The sequence below is a fragment of the Lipotes vexillifer genome, unplaced genomic scaffold, assembly GCF_000442215.2.
Source record: "Lipotes vexillifer unplaced genomic scaffold, Lipotes_vexillifer_v1.1 scaffold1219, whole genome shotgun sequence".
Taxonomy (NCBI): domain Eukaryota; kingdom Metazoa; phylum Chordata; class Mammalia; order Artiodactyla; family Lipotidae; genus Lipotes; species Lipotes vexillifer.
The window spans coordinates 1,212,919-1,236,148 of NW_006781590.1; the positions used below are offsets into that span (position 1 = coordinate 1,212,919).

The 23,230-nt window shown below is 35.3% G+C and overlaps 1 protein-coding gene across 1 annotated transcript in view; it reads right to left on the reverse strand.

Moving 5' to 3' along the window:
• Nucleotides 1-23,230, reverse strand: part of CAMK2D (calcium/calmodulin dependent protein kinase II delta) — a 284,942-nt gene that overhangs the window by 34,639 nt on the left and 227,073 nt on the right. Inside the window, 8 exon segments of the mRNA XM_007454801.1 lie at nucleotides 1,399-1,447; nucleotides 3,780-3,821; nucleotides 5,464-5,523; nucleotides 9,787-9,824; nucleotides 13,138-13,180; nucleotides 13,626-13,709; nucleotides 13,945-14,067; nucleotides 16,372-16,466. Coding sequence (XP_007454863.1) covers nucleotides 1,399-1,447; nucleotides 3,780-3,821; nucleotides 5,464-5,523; nucleotides 9,787-9,824; nucleotides 13,138-13,180; nucleotides 13,626-13,709; nucleotides 13,945-14,067; nucleotides 16,372-16,466 — 534 coding nt within the window.

A 23,230-nucleotide genomic window follows, 5' to 3' on the forward strand; every position in this document is an offset into this window, starting at 1 on the left:
GTAGTTGTGGCTCACGGGCCCAGCCGCTCCGCGGCATGTGGGATCCTCCCGGACCGGGGCACAACCCCACGTCCCTTGCATCGGCAGGCGGACTCCCAGCCACTGCGCCACCAGGGAAGCCCCATTTTTATTTCTTAAATAGCCTATATGTCTCCTTGACCTGAGAATTTCCAGGTTCTTTATTCTATAACATGAATACAATTTTTCAAAATTATATCTTACCAATGCTACCTACAGAATTAAAGCCTATGGAGATACTATTAGGTAATAATCTTTCCAGATAATGTTTAATTATCTGATGGATCATTTCTCTGAATTTGTTTTATACTTCTTTTCCTTTAATACTTCTGTTTTAAATATCCCTGTTTTTACCATTCTTTTTCTGGAATGGCTTCTAGACAAGTGGCCTGTAGGAATTGTAGCTACGTATACTAAATTAAAAAAATAAGAATACAAAACTGCATAAACAATTGCAGCAAAATTAACACTTCTAAAACAGCCCTGAGTGAGAGAGGGGCATGGACGTATATACACTACCAAATGTAAAATAGATAGCTAGTGGGAAGCAGCCTCATAGCATAGGGAGATCAGCTTGGTGCTTTGTGACCACCTGGAGGGGTGGGATAGGGAGGGTGGGAGGGAGACACAAGAGGGAGGGGATATGGGGATATATGTATATGTATAGCTGATTCAATTTGTTATAATCCAGAAACTAACACACCATTGTAAAGCAATTATACTCCAATAAAGATGTTAAAAAAGAAAAAAATCAACAGCCCTGAGACCAAAAAGAAGAAAACTGACCGCAAATGTGTGTTTAGTATGTCTGTGCAGAGGCACTGAGAAGATGTTGATAGAAATGCTGGCAATGACTCATATATGGAGCTAAGGGAACCTGGACAAATGAACTGAATGGAGATCAAGAATATATTAGAAAAGTGCATGAAAATCTAGGTTTAAAAGGCTGACAAATGCAGAATTTCATTGAAACCCAATTGAGACTACTGAAAGTTTCAAAAAATGGTTATTCTCATGCTCTATTCTTGAATATAAGTTGTTTTCTAGACATACATATACCTTTTGTATTACCTTTTGACTGATATTTAGAATTTGATATTATGATCCCAAACATTCATTACTAGTTTAAAATCACAATGTCCTTGAATATACCACATGTTGTCTATAGTTTAAAGACAGAGAAAAGAATATAATGTGAAGAAAAAATGGACAAAATCAGTACATATAATTAAAATAATAATGTACTTATAAAAAGAAAATTATTTTTGTGTCTCAGAATAGACCTAGTTCCTAAACTTATTAGTTATTTGAAACAAATACTTTTCTTCCGAGATATATGTAACTCTGAGTTGGGATTTTCGATTTCTGGTTTAATCATACCTTTCACATCTTCATCCTCAATTGTTGTATTTGAACTCTCAGTTGACTCCTGTTGAGAAGAAAACATATTTAAAGTTGCAAACAATGAATAGCTTGACTTTTCTTTTTCTCAAAAAATTGGCAAGTGATATACATATCATGCAAAATTCTTCAGCAGGCTGTGCGCATATGCCGACATGCAAATGTACAAATATGTTACGCGGTTTTGACAGAAATAAAATGTCAAATGCTGCAAACATTTCAAAAAGGGAGTACTCTGGTTGCCTAATCCCTGAAGCACGATAAATCCAGGTGATTTGTAGAAGTAATCAAAGTATGCAACTTATTTTAAGAGCTGTGTAAGGATGTGTTGTGTTACAGTGCCCCATAAGGTGTGCTTTCTCTAAGTATTTATGAGAAGTTGAATATACTAGCCTAATGAATTTGAACCTTAAAAAACAACATTTTTTATTCCCAATTAATTAGTAATTAGTCCTTTCTTTGTGTAAGGCACTATATCAAGCAGTAAATTTGTAGGCTATTTATCAGCCTGACTTCTCTGTAGAGAGAAAAAGCATTTCATTGAATCATTTGACAAAGAAGCTGAGATATGGTGAAAGTGCTTTCAAGAAGAATTTCCATGTTTGTGATCGGCACAATGGAATTATATGAATAATTTACTTTCAAGGAAAAATCAGACTTTTTTCATTCATTTCTAAATTAGAAACTGGCTTTATTGATAAGATACTTGCTCCCATAATGAAAAGACAAAGCTATTTCTCTGTAAAACTACAAATGAAGTTGCAGATTAATAAGCACAGTTAAAAGGACACTGTAACTGCCAGTATTAAGACACGTTCCTTAAAATGGTTGACAAATTTTTCCATTAATAATGTATTAATAAAATATTTCTAGCAAAGAAATTTAGTAATATTCATAAGAAAGACACAATTTTCTACTTGGAATGATTAAAGGCTACTGCCAAAAAAAGCTGGAAACTTCTAACCAATAGCTATGTGTTCGGCAATGAAAACAAATTTTGGAAAATGATGCAAACATTAGTCAGTGTACTTTTAGAGATTCAATATTCAAAAAAATGATCAATTTATACAACTATGATATATAATATTTAATCCAAAGGGACAGACTAATTAAAGATATATCCAGAGTCTCCACAACATAAAACCAAAGCAGAGTCTTCATGCGTTTCTTAATGTGACCTAGTATTCAAATTTAAACTCAGGATGAGGATAAACCCATGCACTGTAAAAATAATTCATGTAAGCAGGAAATATCATGCAACAGCTCTTACAAATGACATAGCTAGAATTATCGAAGTGTCCACTCCAGCTGCTATGCTTGGTCTTTCACTTGCTAACGATATTGAAAATAATTGTTCACATGTGTGATGCTCCTGACTACCTCGAGTCTCTTAGGGACTTGTAAATTACATCTCATATTAAGGAACATAACACTCCATGTTTTTTTACTTTAGTGATTTTAATATTGACCAACTAAATGTTAGACCAGAGGAAATGTGTTTTCTAAGACTTTAACACTGTAGATAAGAGTAAGGAAAAGTAAGACCCATGACTATACTTAAAATTTGAGAAAAGTCTGATGAAGTATTTTTCCCTCCCCTTAGAGATATAATAATGGATGAGAAGTAACAAAGCAGAAAGATGGAATACGTTCGGGAACTGCCTCCTTTCCTCCTACGGACATGTATACAAGTACTGTTATTTAGTTAACGTGCTTTGCAAACAATTTACAATGGATAGGAAACATCATAGTCTTCTTTCAGGATAAGCAGTTACATGTCTGTTACTGAAATGCATATAATTCAACAAAAACAAACATACTTCACAAGAAGTGAAACTCCCTGATTATCCTCAAATCCATGCCAAACAACAAAAACACCACAAACAACAGGGAATTAAAAGAAAACAAAAAGCACACTATGACAACAGAATGAATAAAATTCAAAAGCAACATTAAATTTAAACAAATAACTATGAACTCAAGTTGATTTTTTTGAAGACAGTGGAATGATATAGCAAGAAATTCTAAAATTTCATGCAGAACACATCTAAAGTACAATGCAGACAGGCATGGGGGGAAAAGAACAAATGGAATTGCTTAAGATACACAGTCATCTCGACATACAGACTTGTTAACTGGACTTTTACTGACTAATTGCACCATTCATTTCTCTTTCACGATGTCATTCATTTTGTTTTCAAAGAAATATGTGTATAGTTCCAGATAAATTAGGCCCAAAAGAAAGTATGGTAGAAAAGGGTAAGGGTTTTCTTTCCTAATGTGAGATTAATTTTGCTTTGAATATTTGATGAGATGTGTAATCTTATTAAAGCAAGGTGACGTTGATTCTTTCTGAATACCTTGTTTCCATCAGGGTTGTGGATTACAGTAGTTTGGGGCTCCTGAGTGAGAACAAAATAGAGAAAGAAACAGTTCGCATCGGTAAGTACATTCTTAACTAGTGCAGGGACAGAGCAGAGTGAGCCAGCTGACACAACTAAATAGTGACAAGAGCTTAAGCAATGTTAACTACTGTCAGAGGTTGCAGCTGACAAGATCTCTGATGAAAGATCTCCCTGGTGAGCCCATGAGATACAGCACCTCAGTACCCAGCAGCAGCATGCAAAAGACCTTATTCGTGATCAGCTTACAGACAAGGCTTTGAAGTTTGGAGACCTAAAGAGGCACTTGCTGTTTCACAAAGTCCTATACCAGATAGAGCTTTCCTTTCTTCTTTAACAAACAGCCTGTTAATATCTGTCCCATAGAAAACTGGCCAAGGGCACTGGAGATTAGAATTTTCTGAGATGATCTCAAAGCCTCTGTGAAGATATTTTTCAGCTGTATTAATTTGAGAACAAATTATGGTGTCACAATACACAGATAAATACCCTTGGAAAACCTAGAATCATTGGATGACGCTTAAAAACGGGCTATCCTAAAGAATGTATTTCACAAGTCCATAAGAAATTCGGAGAAACATTGAAAAGGTTCTAGAACTAATCATATGAACACTGTAATTTGAGACACATTGCTGTTAAATCCCATGTTGATTCATATATATATATATATATAAGAAATTTCTGTTTTATAGACTTACATGAAAGATTTGTTTGTAAAGTCATGTTTTTCCATGAAGAAAATATTATTTTTCCTATTACTTTCTAGTACAAAATTGAAGAAATATTCCCAAGTGGAAAATAACAGTCAAATAACTGATGTAAAAAACGATTCAGTGTCAATACATCAACGGCATGCTTGGCACTCAAACTCGTAAATCAAAACATGGAATAATTTGGGGAAAACATTATGAAACTAAGAACACTGAATGCCAGTATTCAAACCTTGAATTTCAACATAATATGGTCTCAAAGTGTTAAACTGATTGAGTTGTTAATAGTGTGAATTTGATAGAAATGGATAAAACTGATTCCCATTGATAATTCAAAGCTCTGTGCTGTGCAATTTCATCCTTTGGAGTAAAGTGAAACAGTGATAATTTAATTTAAAACACAACAAACAAAAAGCTTTAAATTATCCAGTGCCTCTTTATCTCAGAAAGTGAGGTCTTACAAAGCCCTGCTGTCGTAATAAGAGAGAAACGGGAACTCTGAATAAGGTCCACGTTTACTTTTGTCTGGCGGTAATCCTCTTAGCTCTCCTTGATGTCAACAGTTGCGTCAGGAAAAGAAGAAACCACTGTTTGCATATCTAGAGCTATCATCAAAAGAAGAGCTAAGAGCAACCAAAGCGCATTCTACGGTATTTCTAAGGCAGCATGCAACACTTTTAACTGAAGACCACAGCTATCGTCAGTACAATGGTCAACAATGAAATGAGGTCATCTCATGTTAGAAACACACTGTTTGACAACTACCTTAACAAAAAGAAAAGAACTTTTCTCATATCTTAGAAAGCAAAAACAAGAACAAAATCCAAAAAAATAAAAATAAAAAATGTATGTATCTATATAGTGAAAGCAAATGAGAGAAACACCAAAAACAGTAAAGAACTTAAGAAGGGTTACAAAGAGTCCAGGTATACCAGCGCCGGGGTAGGAATATTTTCTTTGGGGCTGGTTACCACGTTGGCTTTGTTGTTTATCTGTAGGTATGCAGAAAATAGAAACAGAGATGCCTTAAACCCCTCGGTAGCCAATGTCTCTATACACAGCATGTCTATGTGGAGATACAGACATGAAAATAAAGAGCCACTGAAGATGAACGTGAAAGACACAGCGATGACTGACAGGAATGATGATCAATTCTAGTCTCCGATGGTCATACCCAGGCTAGGACTGTGTCTGTGATGGTGGAATGACAAAACGGACTTGGCTGCTTTGGCTGTGCCACCTTAGCAAACAGACAAAGAGCTGTTTCAACGGAGCTCAAATCAAGTGTCAGAGTATGAAATAAATGTAAACATTTTCACACTCTTCACGTTGGATTCTGTTCCCCAGCTTCCAATTTTCACTGTTATGAATACATTCCTTTTTTCATTTGATTCTTGAGCCTGAAGTCTCACATAGACTGTCTTTCTCTGGGGAGCCATCATCATTTTGTTTAGTAGGTATCAAATTAAAAACTTAGGTCTTCTGATGAAATGCAGGCTTTATAGTAAAATATCTTAAAATGACAAGTCTGGGTCTCCTTTAAAAAATACATCTTCAATTATAAATGGGCAAATTGAACTCTTTACTATATTCTGGATGCAAAATGACTTTATTTTTCACAATTGTTTGAGAGGAAAACACTATGTGTCCTATCAAATTACTGCTATTGTTAAAGACTATTTGGTAATACCATTCCCTTGCTTTAATATAATTGGTTTTGACCTTAAAGAAAGTTCATTATCACTATGGAAGCCACTTTGTGAAAACAACTCAGAGGGTCAATAAGTATTGTAATGGCCCAGAGAAGACTCTCTGTTGACAAGTGGCAACTTGAAACTACAATTGAGTTTGGTTACTAAAGAATCAAAGACTGAAAAGTAATACTCAACATTCATTTAAACTCATGCATGACACTGTGATTATCAAACAAATATAAATTAACATTCATTTTCTTGCACTATATTATCTAGTTATTTTCTTTACATATTATTATCTAAAAAATACACCCCATAATTTTAGTATAAATGTACTTAAGGACTTAAAAAGAAAAACATTCTGCATAAAATAAATGAATACCAAATGAATATTTATAAGCAATCACACGAATTTAATTGTTTAGACTAAGCATTCTTTTCTTCCATATTTTATACCTACAGATCATATTGAAACTGACACTGAGAGGAAGACAGAAGGTCCAAAAAATTCATTTGGGTATGTAATATTTTGCTTTTCTATTCATTCCTATTTGTGTGACTATTTGGTACCAGTATTATTTAAATACACTGTAACACTGCGCTCAGTGACATGCAAGAAAAGAGAGAAAACTTGGTGCCCTTTACTGGAAAACTCTTTAAATATTAGACCATCAATCTATGTTTCGAGGATAGTTTAAAATTTTTCTTTAAATAGAAGTGTGCAGAATTTAACACAAAATTTGTGCAATAGCCAAAAAGAGATAAGAGATAATGGAGTTTATTAAAGAAGGGTCAAAATTCAGTATTCACTTTAGTACAGAATATATGAGAAAAGAGGAGGAACACACACGCAAATAATTTCCTATTCAGGAAGAGTGCTTAGCAAAACGTAGCTGACTTCTTATCAAATGATCAGAAGTGTTTACGATTAAAGCCCACAGGTATTTAATATAATCCATTTAGTTTGTATCAGTGATTGCAAAGAATGAAAGAGGAATATACTGAGATCTTTTCTGTTCTGAGATATGAGACTTGATTTTTTTCCTAGGCTGTGGTTGCCAAGAACTGCTTTATTTTAGTGGAAATGTCTCACGGGCATACCTATGCACACAAACTTAACCGTATAAGCGCACACACATCAACACACACGTTCACACACACGTTCACACACAGATACACAGCATACACACACTGTCGTCTCTTCCAAATGAAGGCCATTCTGTCTGGATGAGCCATCCTTTTTTGTTAGGAATGGCAAATATGAATTAAATGAATATGTCCCTCAACCACCACTTTTACTTGTGTTTAAATGTACAGTTAAAAACATTTTTGTTAAAGTTTAGTTTAATGATTTTTTTACTGTAGAAAATCTTTTGAAGGTATTTGTAATATTGACTAATTTAAAATAATAGGAGAATTTCTAGGTAAAAGGCTAGGAGGACTTCCTTTTAAAGAATCAGATATCAAGTATGGGCTCAACCACAACTGTCCTTTAAATATACAAGAGCTCTGGCACTTTTGTTTGTGAAATGTATTTATTTTATATTATGGAAGCAGAGTAGTTTTATTTTAAAAAATTAAATGAAACCAGATATTTAAATGATGAGCTGAACTATTCTTACAAGGCATGGGCAAAATATTCTTATTTTTCAGGTATTGAGTTCATTCAGTTTTAAGGTTAATAAATATTTTTTCCAAAGGTGCTTAACTTGGATGAATCCTTGTAAGATCACTTTCACACAATTTATAAAACTCCATGGTGGATGAATTCTGGTTTATCTGAACTAAGAATCACTCCTATTTCAGTAATCATGATCACCATTTAAAAATAATCCTATAGTGTTCCTTCACTTTTCACAATAATTATAGACATTAATTATGTCATGGTTTCTTCAGTTTTAGGAGAAAATTGCACTTTTTTAATAGCACATGGATGACGGTATAAACTTTTTACATATGTCAAAAATTCCATTTCAAAGAAAAACAATAATATTTGAACATGGGCACTGTGTTTGATAGTTAATTGACATTAACCTGTAATGATCCTATACTTTCTCCACTTACACTAACTTAGGCATATAAGACTGTTCTATTCCTAAGTATGAATTTTCAGAGGAGGAGAAATCTGGCAGATAGAGATCCTCACCATCATCTGAACACTCGAACTGGACTTCCTTTTCTGAATTGACCAGTCAAAGAGAAAGGAAAAGAAAAAAAATATGACCGGTTGAATTTTTAAAGTATCAAAGCATGGAGCACAGAATAATTTTGTCTTTAAAGGTGAACTATAAGTTGACTGGAAGAAAAAAGTTCTGGAAATGTTTCTTTCTATATAAGGATAGTAGTAAAAATAAATGTCTCAATAGAAACTGTGAGCTCTGCATCACCAAACAATACAGAAAAACACAGGGGAACAAAACATTTGGAAAATTTAAAATATCACATTTCCACCAATGTTACATTGGGAAAAAAGCAGACATCAACAGTCATTACTGAACTTTAAGTTGAATAAACTAAGCAGAAGGAAGAGAATATTACAGGTTGAGGAAAGGAATTAATCAAAGGTAAATGCCAGCCTAACGGGAATCACAAGTGCATGGTCACCATAGCTCTGGAAATTCCCAAATCACACACAGACAGGTGCTGAAGAAATGACTGGGTGTGAACATAAGAAGTGACAGATGATTTTCTAAGTTATATATTCAAAATGAACTGACCACTTGACTTTGGGTCAAGTTCAAATGTTAGAAAGTTAATTAATTCCCAAGAACGTTGAAGTGTTCATGAGGAATGTAGGTGTCTGCCATTGGAAGAGAAAGAAAAGGATTAAAGAAATAAAACATCGAAGTAATACTTTGGAAGGATAACAAACATAATGCATGTATAAGGTTATATTCAATCAAAGGTAAATTCCTATGAAACAAAACAGGATCAGTAGAAAATAAGCTGTACTATTTTGTTTAGAAATCCAAGAAAGTCAAAATATTCTGCCATTATCTTTCTTGGAAAATTTTTCTAATTATTTGTTCAGGATATTCATGTTAAGTCTGTCTCAATACCTTATGATAAAAGAACAGGAACAATTAAGACCTTTATAAAAACTGCCCAAGCAGAGAAATAATAGTCATTTGAATTTTGATTTCCTAGACTCAATGATTTGATTTTTTTTTCCCCCATGGGCTATAAATTTCAGCAGCCTTCAAGAACATAGCATAACTATTTGGAAAAGCATTTGGTTTTCAGGGATTTTCAGGTCACCATGACAGTTTGAGGATGTAGTAAAACAGAGAGGATTTAGACGTTCAGTTTCTATGGTAACTCCATATAAAGTCTTATTTTGTCATGATTATTTAATATATAATAAGTAGAAAAAATGCAGCTTTTCTTGGTATAAATATTAGTCATTCCTGTATATTAAATTATTTTATATTTCAACCTGCATCCTTTATCAGGAACTATAAAAAGTATAAGCTGCAATGACTTAGAACTTATATTTAACAATTAAAAATAATCCAGCATCTGAAAGTCAGCAATGAGTTTAGGAGCACCTGTTTAACTTACCTTTACTCCATCTGGTTTCTTCAACAAACTCTTGGCTGCTGCAAAACGAGAGTAAAATCAGTTTAGTGAGTTATCCATAGAAACCGACAGCCAGGCAACAAAACAGGTTATTGTTTCCTTCTACCACCTTTACTGATTTATGGCCAACATATGCCAAGTTATCAAGGTCACATTGATGAGCGCGAGCTTACAGGACATTGAAATACAGTATCACTTTTCTTGGTCTTGCCACATCAAATTTAGAACTAAATTCTTATTTAGTTCATTGAATATAATTGGACACTTTGCCACTTATATTATTGGACTTTATTTCACTGTTGGCTGTGAAAAGGATACTGGAACTTTAACTGGACTATGCTTTTGTAATCCAGAAAGTTGATTTCAAGTCTTCAGACATCAGCTCACAGATTGTATTACATGTTCATTCACACCAAAAGTATCAGTTCTGCCACTTAAGTCCCTCTTCCTAGAGGTTTAAAACTCATTTGAGACAATTTTCTCTGGCTAAATAACATTCTTTTTAATAAATATATATTTGAAATCAGATAATTTCATTTTTACAAAAATATTAATAACTATACTTAAAATGAAATGGTATATTATTGACTTAGAGCAAATTTTTTAAGTGCTTAGCATATGACCTTTAAAAAAAGGTATTATATATTTTCTTATACTTCAAAATCAGAATACAAAGGTCATAAACAAAAGCCTTTTACACTGAAAAATTAAAAATCATGAAATTTGAGGCGAGATAGAAAACAAAATGAAATCTTCAACCACATCAGAGAACTCCTAAAGTACATGGTCTTACATGAAACTTTACTTTTTTGGAGGGAGCTTTTGGCATTCCTTCTGTTACTGAACTCCTTGAGTATATTAAAAAGTGAAGTGAAAAATATACTTATGAATGGGTACATACACAGTGAACAGATTATGTAACTGTCAACGACAATTAGTAGATCAAGTGTAGAACATCCACAAACATGTAGGACAAAGTACACACTTATGCTTCCATTTAATGTCAATTATATATATATAGTTATTTAAGTACATCAGAATAGAATTTGGTATCTGAAATGGAAATACCTAGCTATAATAGAACTGCATGAACATGTAATTTCCTGACATCTGTTTGATTTTGGCCATTATTTTGATAGCACTTTGATAAAATTTTAAATTTATTTAAAAGATACAAAAATGTTAATTTTATTTAGTCTTTAGCAACAAAGCTATTAACTTATTATTAATAAGGCTGTAAGAAATAGTAGCCTTAGCTATAATACTGTGTACCTGGAGCTAAGAAGCAATATTAAGTAAATCCTGTGGCAGTTAATAGGTTAGAAAGCAAACTCAGAATAATTGGAATTGCAATAGCAAGCGAAGAGAAGACAATGATTCAGGGTAAGCAGGGATTTGGCCTGGGAGATGCAGAAATGTCCCTTTTGCTTACTATTCACCTTACCTCACAAGAAATACATTCCACATAACGGGAGAAAAGAAAAAATAAAAACAACTTTATAACCATATACTCATGGACAAGTTACTTTAAAGAGCATGTCTGGCAATGAAACAGAATGAATACTCAAAACTAAAATGCAATTATCAACTATAAGATGTAACTGCGTCTAATGTTATATCAGTTGGTTTTGAAATGACGGATAAAAAAAAGTTTGCTTCTCATGCTAAGACATTCAGAAACAATATCAAATCCACATATTAGTCGTGAGTTTTTAGCTTCCACGATGATGACAAGGAAAATGTGAGGTAAAAAGCTTCTATACATGGGTACATATATTAATAAAGGCCCAATTTATGCGTGAGACTTTAACAAAATGTACAATCTTAATTCTGGAGATTTTTTCAAGTTAGTTTGTCATTAACAATACATACCATATAAATCATCCTACTTTTTAGTGATTCACTAATGATTGGGCCACAGTGAATATTAATTTATTTGAAATAGCATATATCAGTCAATATTTAATGAGATACTGAACTCACCCATATAAATGTCAACTATATTAATCAACTGTTCATAAAACAGGTAACTTGACAAAGGCAGTAACAAGATTTTACTACACCAAACAAATTGGACAAAATACATACAATTGACTAACACAGTCCCTCAGTTTGTAGCATTACTCATTGTATTATTATCACTGTTGCTGTTTAACAGGTCAGTGGAAGCCTTTGGAAAGCCTCCTATGAACTCACATTATATACAATGGGAGACAAAAGGTGACCGTTTAATAAAATGGTAAACAGTAACTAGAAATTGGTTGAGAAGTTTGGAAAACATGATAATGATATGGATCACCACCTGACATCACTACAATACTCAGAAGTGAAGGATGTAGCAGGAATAAATTACTGAAGACATAGCTGGATAATTTGATGCTGCAGATCACTCTTATATAAACAGTAAGCAAAGTAAAATGGTAGCATTTTTGGTATAATCGTCTGAAAATTGTTCCAAGTTTAAACAGCCAAACAGTAAGCTTTACCAATGCAACAGTCTTGCTGCTTCAGCCCCTCTCCATACATAAGACTGATGAGCTTTTACCAAAATTTTATTTTTGGAAACCTGATCCTTTGAGGTAACCTATCAAAAAAAGGAGTTCCAAAACTCAGTTTCTGGAAAGGGTATATACTTTATGTTGACTTTGGCGAGTCACTTCTACAATAAAGAAATAGTTTAGCTTTTTTCAGCCCATTATTTAAACAAACTTATTTTTACCAAGAAATCATTTCAAGGAACGTTTATTACTGTGGGGTAGGTTCTCTGTAAATTCTTGAGTTTAGATACCTTTGAAAGTTGTAATCATTCTTATAGCAGGCCAAGACACTACAGAACTGTACTTTCAAAAGAACTTAGGCCTAAGAGAATTGGGTTCCTCAATAATGGCCTTCTTCTAAAAATCTTGCTTACTGGGATTCCCTGAGAGAATGAGACAAAAAAAAGAAACTATTCATAGTTATTACTTTATGAGATACCAATTAATTCTACGTTCAAAATGCTGAGCTTCAAGCTGGGGGGGGGACGTAGTTCCAAACTGTGTGCACCCCAGCAGGGGTGACAGAGGGGTTTACGTGTCCTGCTCCAGTGCTGACTAGAGGTGGGGCTGCCTGGGTGCTCTCGTGGAGAGTGTAGTCACGGGCCTAACGCCTCTGAGAGACAGCACCCAGGTAAAAGCCTAATGGCAGCCACAGGTGTGGAAGGAATCCATGGCACACATTTGCCACCCCCGAACAACAGTGTTTTTCTAATTATTAAAGATTTTAAAATTAAATTCTAAAAAGATACCAGAGAGGAGAGGAGGGAATCAAGAGCAGAGTTCTTAACACGTGTACCTGAAAAATTCCTCGTAGCCAGCATAGTTGTCAAGATGGCACCCTGTCAGAGCGATAAGAGTACAAAATTAATGCTGCCTTTGCAAATCACTGACCTAACAAAGAAGCAGTGTTTGACAATGAATCTTCTCCTAGCCTTACTTTCAGTCAGGGCATTTTTGTTTGGTTTTGGTTTTGGTTTCCTGAGAGTAGCAGGCCTATGTTTCTCATAATGCTGGGACCACCCTTGTGGGTGCGGCCAGATTCCAATTATTAACCTGCACAGCTGTTTTCCACTGAAGGGAGGGACCACGGCTCACCTGGCCAGTGATCCTAGCTCTTCATCGTAGCTGTAATTCCAGTGTAGATTCCATTTCCCAAAGACCCAGAAGAAGTGTACTGAGGCTTACACATTTCAAAGCCTTTGCTCATAGCTCTGTTCTTTCACACAGAATCTCACAGCTCACACTGCCAAATCTCCCTCCTCACAAAAGTGGAAACTTTCTTACCTTCAGTTTTCTTCTGGCATTGAATTTCTTCAAGCAGTCAACAGTCTCCTGTCTGTGCATCATGGAAGCAACAGTAGAACGTTGCTGGAAGAGGAGAAAAATAAACTTAATTGAGGATGTTTAAAAGATATTAATTCCTTAACTTCATCAGATTTTTATTAATGGTGCCTGCATCCATCTGACAAACTTATAAGCATTCAACTGCAAGAGATTCCTAATAATGAAAGATGATTTTGTCAAGACTATTTGTAAGACAAATTTTAAAGGAGAACGTATTTTTCATTTGATCTCCCGATATCTTTGGAGAACTGTCACTTACACAGATCCATGGGTGTTTCAGTGCCTCCGAGGCTGTGATACGCTTGGCAGGGTTGATAGTAAGCATTTTATTGATGAGGTCTTTGGCTTCAGGAGTCACTGTGTCCCACTCCGGTGATGGAAACTTTAAAAATATGTTTATAAAGGGTTTAAAAAATAGATACACTCAGTGGAACAGAGAAGAGCCAAATATACTAATAATTTCCTTAAGCAGTGAATTTCTTGTATAAGTTAAATTGTATCTACATGTAGACAAACTGATGTAGATATATATATCTCCCCTCTATGTATACATCTATATATTAAGATATTGAGGGTAATTGATAAGGGACAAACATGTACACTAAATTGCCAATAACTAGTGATACATTCTTAAATTTGGAAAAATAAACTCAGTCTTCTAGTCCTCTCAAAGCGTATTTGCTTTGATATGAAAATTCAATTTTATGCAGCCTTTCTTGTAATTATTTATGCAATTTTGCAAAAGTCAGTAAAGCTGAGACATTGTCACATCACCACGCGACTATGCCAAGGTTCAAAATAATGTGTTACACACTTCCACAGCTCATCAAGAGTAATAGCAGAGATAATAAAACAGCTTCAATTCCTGTTCCAAAACTGACCTATAAATTGTCGCTATTTTGAGTGCAACAGTGAGAAGAAATTTGAGACTACGAATTTGAGCCTCAGCAGGATTTCATTTTAACACTTCAAAAATGATAAATTTCACCAAAAGAAAGTTCATGAAATTTACTCTCATAACTTCTATTAGTAATCCGTTTGTATAGTAATAATACGATAAAGAGATTTATTCTAAATTTCTGTGTATAAATTTTTGTTGATAATTATGTAACCTCATTTTCACTTAATAAGCATATTTAGTAGAAATAATATTCTTGATGGGTTAAGAAAAATGTATATCGCATTTAGTTTCTAAATAAACAAAACATCAGGTTCTTTTCTCAATTCATGAATTTTTATAGACAATCTTGAGAAAAAAGGCACTGTCACTGTGCCTTAATGGACTTAAGTTAGTGCACTTTTAGTAGTCATAAAAAGGGCAGTTTGTGATCCATTGGCAAAATGAAACATAAGAAAAATGATATTGACTCTTTAATACTTGCAAATTTTTGCCAGTTTAACAACTGTCATTTTAATTCCAGAAGTTTATTTTGGGCAGTTGTAAAAAATTGCTAATCAGGAACTATTGAAGAAACACTCAACCCTGCTTCTTTATGATGTGCAGATCTTCTGATAGAAAATGAGGGGCTGGGTTCAACCTAGATAAAGGTGGGCCCTTTTCTGATTTTTCTAACTTTCACAAAGTCATTCCTTCACGTTCACCAAGCAGTGCATTGCAGAGCTGTGTCTTGCCAGAGAGGTGCTTAGTTCTAGTCTGTAAAGATGGTGAATGTGCTAGCTTGGCCAGGTAAATTACAATCTGGTTTAATTATCATTAGTCTGGCTAAAATGGAATGCTTCAAAATTAAAGATTTCAAATACCTGTGATACACACATCCATCTGAATGTTACGTTTAGTCAGAAATGCATTGGGGAGTTCATGAGACCTGATACAATATAATACAGACTTCTCATAACTTTTCTCACAGCCACATTGAGCTTTTAACTTGTACACAGAAGGTGGACCCAATATTGCCTATCACTTAGCCCACTTAATAACATAGGAAGAGCATGTCCAGACCTTGCATTCTGACTTCCAGAGGACTGTGTGAGGTAAAACCAGATGAGGTGGTAAATCATTTACAGACATATTTATCAAAGGAGAGAAAATTATACCAAAGAGCACAGAGTTAAGCCCTAAAGACAAAGTAGATACAGTCTTACTCTTCAGATACAGAACTTAATTCATATGCCTACTTTCAAATATTCTAATTGTAAATGAAATGTACTGGAATTGTGATTTTCAAATATTTTTCAACTGTGAAACCCATTCTTCAAATCAAAGCTCTCAGCCACTTGGGTAAACAAAACAAAAACAGTCAAAATTGACATAATGGAACAATGTTCTATTTGATACATGGATCACTGCAAAGTATTGTTGGTATATAATTATGTGATAAGCATTTGAAAATATAATTCAGCTAAACAGGTAGTAACCATTTCTCAAGCAAAAATCTTTTAATTTTTATATGTTTTAAAATGCACTAAGATCCAAATGCTTGGACAAGCAAGGTCCTTCCTTAGAGACTTCAAACTGTTTTCCTTTCAATCTTAGGAGATATTGAACTAAAAGGAAATAGAAACTGGATGTAGATACTGTATTTCTTATTCTTTATCCCCCTTCCCCTACGAGAGAAGAAAATAATAAGGGACATTATTGAAAATTATGGTTAAAATAGCAATGAAAAAAATCTGGTTCTTGGTCAAAAAACCCTCCTCTAAAGCTGGATGAACATTTATTACATACATCATAAGCTCCAGCCTTGATCTGCTGATAGAGTCTGTGCTGGTCTTCATCCCAGAAGGGTGGATATCCAACCAGTAGAATGTAGAGAATGACCCCTGGAGGGAATGAGCATATTAACATAACGTTAAGTCACAGACAACAATAAGTTAAATGTTGGCAGATCCACAATGATATTAAGCCACACCCATTCAAAGAGGGGAAACTGGATTGTTGGTAAACTTCAGAGAGACATGTTCTGATCTACTCTGAAGTGTTCTGTGGAGGGTGAATGCTGTTCCCCCTATGCTCAAGAGCTCGGATAATGCGGCAGGTCCAATGCATGCACCAAAGAATTCTAAAGATGCACAGCAGGACAGCACTGAAGATGAAGCTCACCTGCCATCGTGGCTGACACATTTGGCCTCGCTGAACCCTGCCTATATATGATCTCTCTGTGCTTGTATCTATTTAGATACCATGTGATTTTAGTCACTTTGTAGGTTGACATTTAAAAACATAACGTGTTATTTATTTCCTTAGTCATTTTGCTGCTAATTAGGACATTTTGTAGAGCAGTTGTGCCCTGGTTATAGATTCATGCTCTAAATAGTCAGGGTCCCTGGGAGTGTGCATAACATATAAAGAGATGAAAATCTTTTTCTCTTTAATGACCTTAGTCTTCAAAAATAGAGTTTTTCAGTAAAACAACTAAACCAGTGTTACTACAGAAGAGTATATGTTACAAAGAGGGAAAAGTAAGAGGAAAGTGAAACTGTACATAAAATTCAAAGAATACTCAGCTTTAATACAATTTGAGATCTTTTTCATAAATGTCAGTATGTAATTATTAACAAATTAATTTAATCAATACATGATTTAACTTTTAAATTAAAAAAAATTCTTGCATTTGCTTGTTTTTAACTTGCCTTGAAATCATATCTGGGGGTCTAAATTTCTCCCAGGACTGTCCTTTTTATCATCATATGTCCCTTCCTCTACTTTTGAAATGCTTTATTACCCTGCTTAAGGTCTTCACTTTCTTTTCCAGCTCATTGTCTTGGAGGAGGATCTGCCATTACTCTGACATCTCCTGCTTTCGTTTCTCTTGCTGAGTCCCCTTAACTGGGGAAGCCTGGGAGAGGTGGTAAGGCAGGTGATACATTGCCTGGAGTGCCTGAGTCCCTTTTTTTTTTTCCCTTTGCCAAAGCTGGTCTCTTCGTTTCCTTACCTTTATTCTGTTAGTGACACCTAGCCCTGCTCCTGTCCATCAGACTTGACATTTGTATATGATAAACACTGTTGCAGCTAAAATGGCTTTAAACAAGGGTTTATTCACCCTAGACTTTTCTAACCTGCTTCAGGAAGACTCAGTTCAAAAGCCGATCACTACTGGAATAAAGCATTTTAAGCAACATTCTTTTTTTCTTTTCTTTTCTTTTTTTTTTTTTTGCAGTACGCGGGCCTCTCACAGTTGTGGCCTCTCCCGTTGCAGGCTCCGGACGCGCAGGCCCAGCGGCCATGGCTCACGGGCCCAGACGCTCCGCGGCATGTGGGATCTTCCCGGACCGGGACACGAACCCGCGTCCCCTGCATTGGCAGGCAGATTCTTAACCACTGTGCCACCAGGGAAGCCCTTAAGCAACATTCTTAAATAAAAACCCAACAAGGCTTTAAAATCAAGATTGAAAGTTACTTCACCACAGTGGAGTTAAAAAAAAAAAAAAAAGGACAATGCAGAAAATCACAATATATTGGTACCTCACCTTCACAACATAAAAATATTTTTTCCATCACTACATTACAGACTTAATGTGCATTCACTTAAATTTATTTTCATATTTTTACTATCTGATGTAACAGAGGCATCTAATGACAATGATAACAATGATGATGATGAGTGTCTGTGTTTGTGTTCCCAGGATGCAAGAAGAAAATAGGATACACCTAAGTAGTTTTAACCCTCTGCTATGGTTTAGGGGGTGAAGAAGAAAAACCAGCTTTGTAACTGGAAGAGTCTATAGCAATTTTTTTTTCTTCGTGAAAAATTATGGAGTAATTTTTATTCAGTAACATAGCTTAATAACACAGGCTGCATTAAAAGATTTTTTTAAACATCTTTATTGGAGCACAATTGCTTTACAATGTTGTGTTAGTTGCTGCTGTATAACAAAGTGAACCGGCTATATGTACATATATATCCCCATATCCCCTCCCTCTTGCATCTCCCTCCCACTCTCCCTACCCACCCCTCTAGGTGGTCACAAAGCACCGAGCTGATCTCCCTGTGCTATGTGGCTGCTTCCCGCTAGCTATCTATTTTACATTTGGTAGTGTATATATGTCCATGCCACTCTCTCACTTCATCCCAGCTTACTCTTCCCTTTCCCCGTGTCCTCAAGTCCATTCTCTTATAGTAATTTTTAATTAGACATTTTCCTAGTAAACATCTGGAGTTAGACTGTTATAAAATTATAACGCAGACTCACAACTGTGACATTTAGTGTTCTGGACCTAGGCCTGGCCTGCTTCTGATGCTTTGTTCTTGTGCATTACATCTACTGGTAGACACTTAGTATGGTACTTCTCTGGGAAGGGAAGGCTCACAGACAGTTCACTCCCCAAGAATCAGCAGCCACTATGTAGATAAATGCTCGTGATTTAATTGCTTGATTGAGGGATTTCTATGAAAAATGTACTTTTAATAAAATAATAGCATAAATATAGTAGATTTAAAAATACTTTCAGGCTGGAAGATTTAAAGAAAAGAGCTACATAGACATTATTGAGCAGACTGATGTGAAACTGTCAATGCCTATTTAAATAAACACTGTTTTGTAAGCTTACTTTGCCTTGCTCATTAGACTAGATGCCAAGGCATTTCTGGGTTATGTGCTTTCTTGTGGCTCTATTTTCTGAAAGTACAGAACAATGATGAGAGTTGTGGCATATTAATAAGGATAATATTAGTAAATTTTATTGCAGATAACACTTGCTGAGCACTTACCTGTGCTTTACTGCACTACCTCATTTAATCTCTATACAATACTATGAGGTAGATGTTATGGCTCCCATTTTACAGATGAGGAAACAGAAGCCGAGAATTTAAGTGACTTAATTGTTTGAGCCACAAGCAGCCTTTGACAAAGTCATGTCTTAAACATCACGTGCAGCCACCTTTTCTTTATTTATGAACTTTAACAAGAATGGTCATTTTAAGTTTTAAATTGTTTGTGTTGTCTAATTGAGAGGCCTTGACTTTCACTAGGAAGGTTTCAGTTTGGTTCTGCCTTAAATATTCCCTGCAGCCACATTTTCCTTTAGCTATGCACTTTAACTTGAAGTTTTTGTTGTCTATTTGAGAGTTTTGGCCTCACTAATACAAATCCGATTTACATCTTCCTCATAATCCTAATATTTTTCTCCTAGGTCAGAGGAAAAAAGATGGCACTAAGACATCTATAACTAAAGCACTAATATCTTTAAAAGCCAATCAAAGGGTCTTCATTTTCTTTGCAAGAACACTTCAGGGGGTGATATGACCTCCAAATGTCAGATGTCTCTCCTGATGTTAGCCCTTCATGATCACTGCCTAGATATTTCATTAGGGGTTACAAAATGATATTCTAATTCTATTACACCTTCCTTAGTCTAAGAATAATTTACTTCATCAGCTGTTTGGTTACCCTGAGATATAGTTCATAGAGGAAAGAAAGGGTAATTAAGTTTTTCCTTCTTTATTAATCAGTTTTCAAAATAATGCATTGGTTCCCCAGCACCCTCCAAAGGCTAGGATTTCTGATGCATTGAGACTATTATTATGAATGCATGGACTTAAACTTATTTGATGCTTCAATCCCTTACTGTTATTTTGCTTATTTATCCTCTAGTTATCCCATCTTTAACCAGTAGAAGACTCTTCAGTTTGGCTCCTGAGTGCTGTTAATACAAACTCTGTGGCCTTTAATAGTTTCCCTTCTTTCTGGTTATCACCAGATGCTCCTGGATAATCTTGTACTTTTCCTAATCCAGACTTGGAATCAGCCACTTCTATAAGGAATCCTGATTTCTTATAGCGGCAAACGGTATACAGAGACCGAGACTGGGTACCCTGAGGAGTGCTCTGTGGGAACTACAGGTTTCTTCAACAAATAAATTGAGAAAGGAGGAAAGAGGAGTGAGAAGAGGGGGAGGGAGAGAGGAGCAGAACTTACAAATTAAAAGAGACTTAAGAGACCAAACTGATAGCAAAATTATGAGACAAGAGGGCAAATAGCAAAATTACTAGATATTTGATCATTTTAAGCAATTATTACATGACATTTAAAAATATTTCTATTATTGGACTTGACTTAAATAATCTTGGGGTGGAGGAATTAGCAGGGTGGTGAAGATGAAAGAAGATTAGCCATCAGTTCCTTATACTACTATTCTCTCTACTTTGTACAGAGAATTTTCCCTAACATTTTCCATGAAAAGTTTAAAAAACGATTTTGACACGGTCTGCTTCATATAACATTAAAAAAAAAATGGAAACTACCACTAGTTTTCATTATCTTATGTACATATTTGTGCTTGGGAGATGCTAGAGATGTTTGATGAATAAGAGTTGAGAAGCACTGATTACTGATTAGGTAGAAAGACTACATTATCAAGAACATTCAAAACTGACTTTTAATAAAAGCTAGAGTTAGAAAAATGATTACACCTATAATCACATTCATGATTAACACATTCTAAAGGCTGTTCTTATGAAAAAAGAGGTGAAGAAGCAATGCTGAGAAACTCTTGAGAAGTCAGTGGGAAGTTAATGGAGCAATCTAAGAAGGCATCCACGTCATCTTCTCAGAAAGCAAAGGGCATGGCGTGAGCTTGCGTGCAAAATGCAGGCGGAGTTTGGAAATTAACTAGTGAGGGATAAGTATGGCTCCTTTTTAGCCCTTATGCAATAAATAAATAAATAAATAAATCACAATTCAAATAGGGAAAGTGTTCAACTAACACTCTGAGACCCACAGAGCCAATGATGGGTAGAACAAAGATCTAAAAGATCAAGGCCAGCAAGTTAGAAAATTATTTTTCTGATGATGAAAGCTATTTACACCATGTAGTAGGGGTGGCAAACTGACAGGCTTTCTGGCACCAGGCTGAGGTGAGTGCAGGTGCCTGCTGGGCATGAGGTAGGCAGGAACCAGGGGAGAGCATGTGTCCGTTTGTCTGACAGGTACAGCGGCCATATAAGAACAAAAGCATCTTGTTATTAGCTCTTTCAATTACTTTAGAGAAGCCAGAAACTGATAGTTTCCAGAAAAAATCTTCTGATAATAAATTATAAAGATAAATGTTAACACCCTCCAAAATAAAAGGTCCAACTGTCTGGCCAAGATATCTGTAGACCACCAAAATAAAAGGTCCAACTGTCTGGCCAAGATATCTGCAACTTCTGCTCTACAATGTAAGAATCCTAAGATTTGCTGCCCTAAAGGAATTTGCAACTAGCTGAGTTATGCTGCCCAATGTTGGTGTACACCAAAATCACCTGGCAAACTTGTGAAAATGCAAATTCCTGAACGTCATCACAGAGAATCTTATTCAATCGTTCGTGGGTGGGTCCCAGAAAAGTTGTATTTTTGATAAGCACTCAGGTAGGTCACTTTGAAGCATGTGATCTGTGATCCACAGTTTGAAAAACATCAAGTCAGGGAAACCATAAATACTATATCTAGAGAAATGTCTGAAAGTGTGTAAGTTCAGAATAAGAGGATATTGGTAGAGACTGGGACTGGGAGTAAAGCTCCATGGGTTGAAGACTGATGAAGATGTGGGGCATAAGGGATGAGGGCAGATTGCCTTCTGAAATGTGAGGCACACCAGGAATGGTCCAGTGTAAGTGCTGCAGAACTGGTTGGTAAGAGCAACCAATTGTCCAGTAGGCTTGTGATTTCAAAATGGTACTTTCTCAAAAAGCTCTTGATGTTGACTTATTCCAGCTGAAATATGAAAAGGCTAAGCCTCAGAAATCACACAATTGCTGGACCTAAATTGGCCAAGAAAGAAAAAAGAAATATATTCCATAATGTTTCAAAGATTTGTCAAAAGTTACTGTACATTCTGTGACAGCCACTATATTATCACTCATAACTGTTCTGATAACTAATTCAGGTAGAGAAGTAGCAAGATAAGGGGTGTGCGCTATGTTTATAGACTTACATTTATTATTTTTTAAAGCCAAGATGTAGAAGGAAGTTCAGTTAAAAACCAGTGATTCAGTGACATCTATAAACATTTGCTCATCCCATCAGGGAATTATGAAACTAGCTATATATGCAAGAAAACGATCAAAATCAATTTACTGTTGTTAATGGCAGAACACAAGGCTATGTTCTTGCTTCACTAATGTCTATCATTTACTTTCCAGTAATGGACTAGTAGCTTTCAAAACCCAGGTACAGGTCAGATTATATTCCGTGTGAGATCACAAAAGCAAGGTAATGGTAGTGAGTATTGGAAATTCCCTGTGTACAGACTACTGCATGTTTCTAATAAAAATAATGCACAGACTTCTTTGAGCCATTATACCAGTGCTGTGCTTCACTCTGTTCTGTGTCAAGTGCCCAAAGACAGCCTTAGTGAGTGCTCATAGTTTAATTCACATAGAAGATTACCTGCCATTTTGCTAAATGGCTTATTCTGCATTTCTTTTGTTATCTGGGTTACGTAATTTCTTACCACACTACCCAATGTCTAGCCTTGCAAAGAAGTACTTATTCAACTGGCAAGAGCTAGTGCTGATGGATGGTTGAAAAAGAGCTGCTCTCAAGATATGCCATTACCTAAAAGCAGTAAAATAATGCATACATTACTTTGGTGGTTATTATGGGGA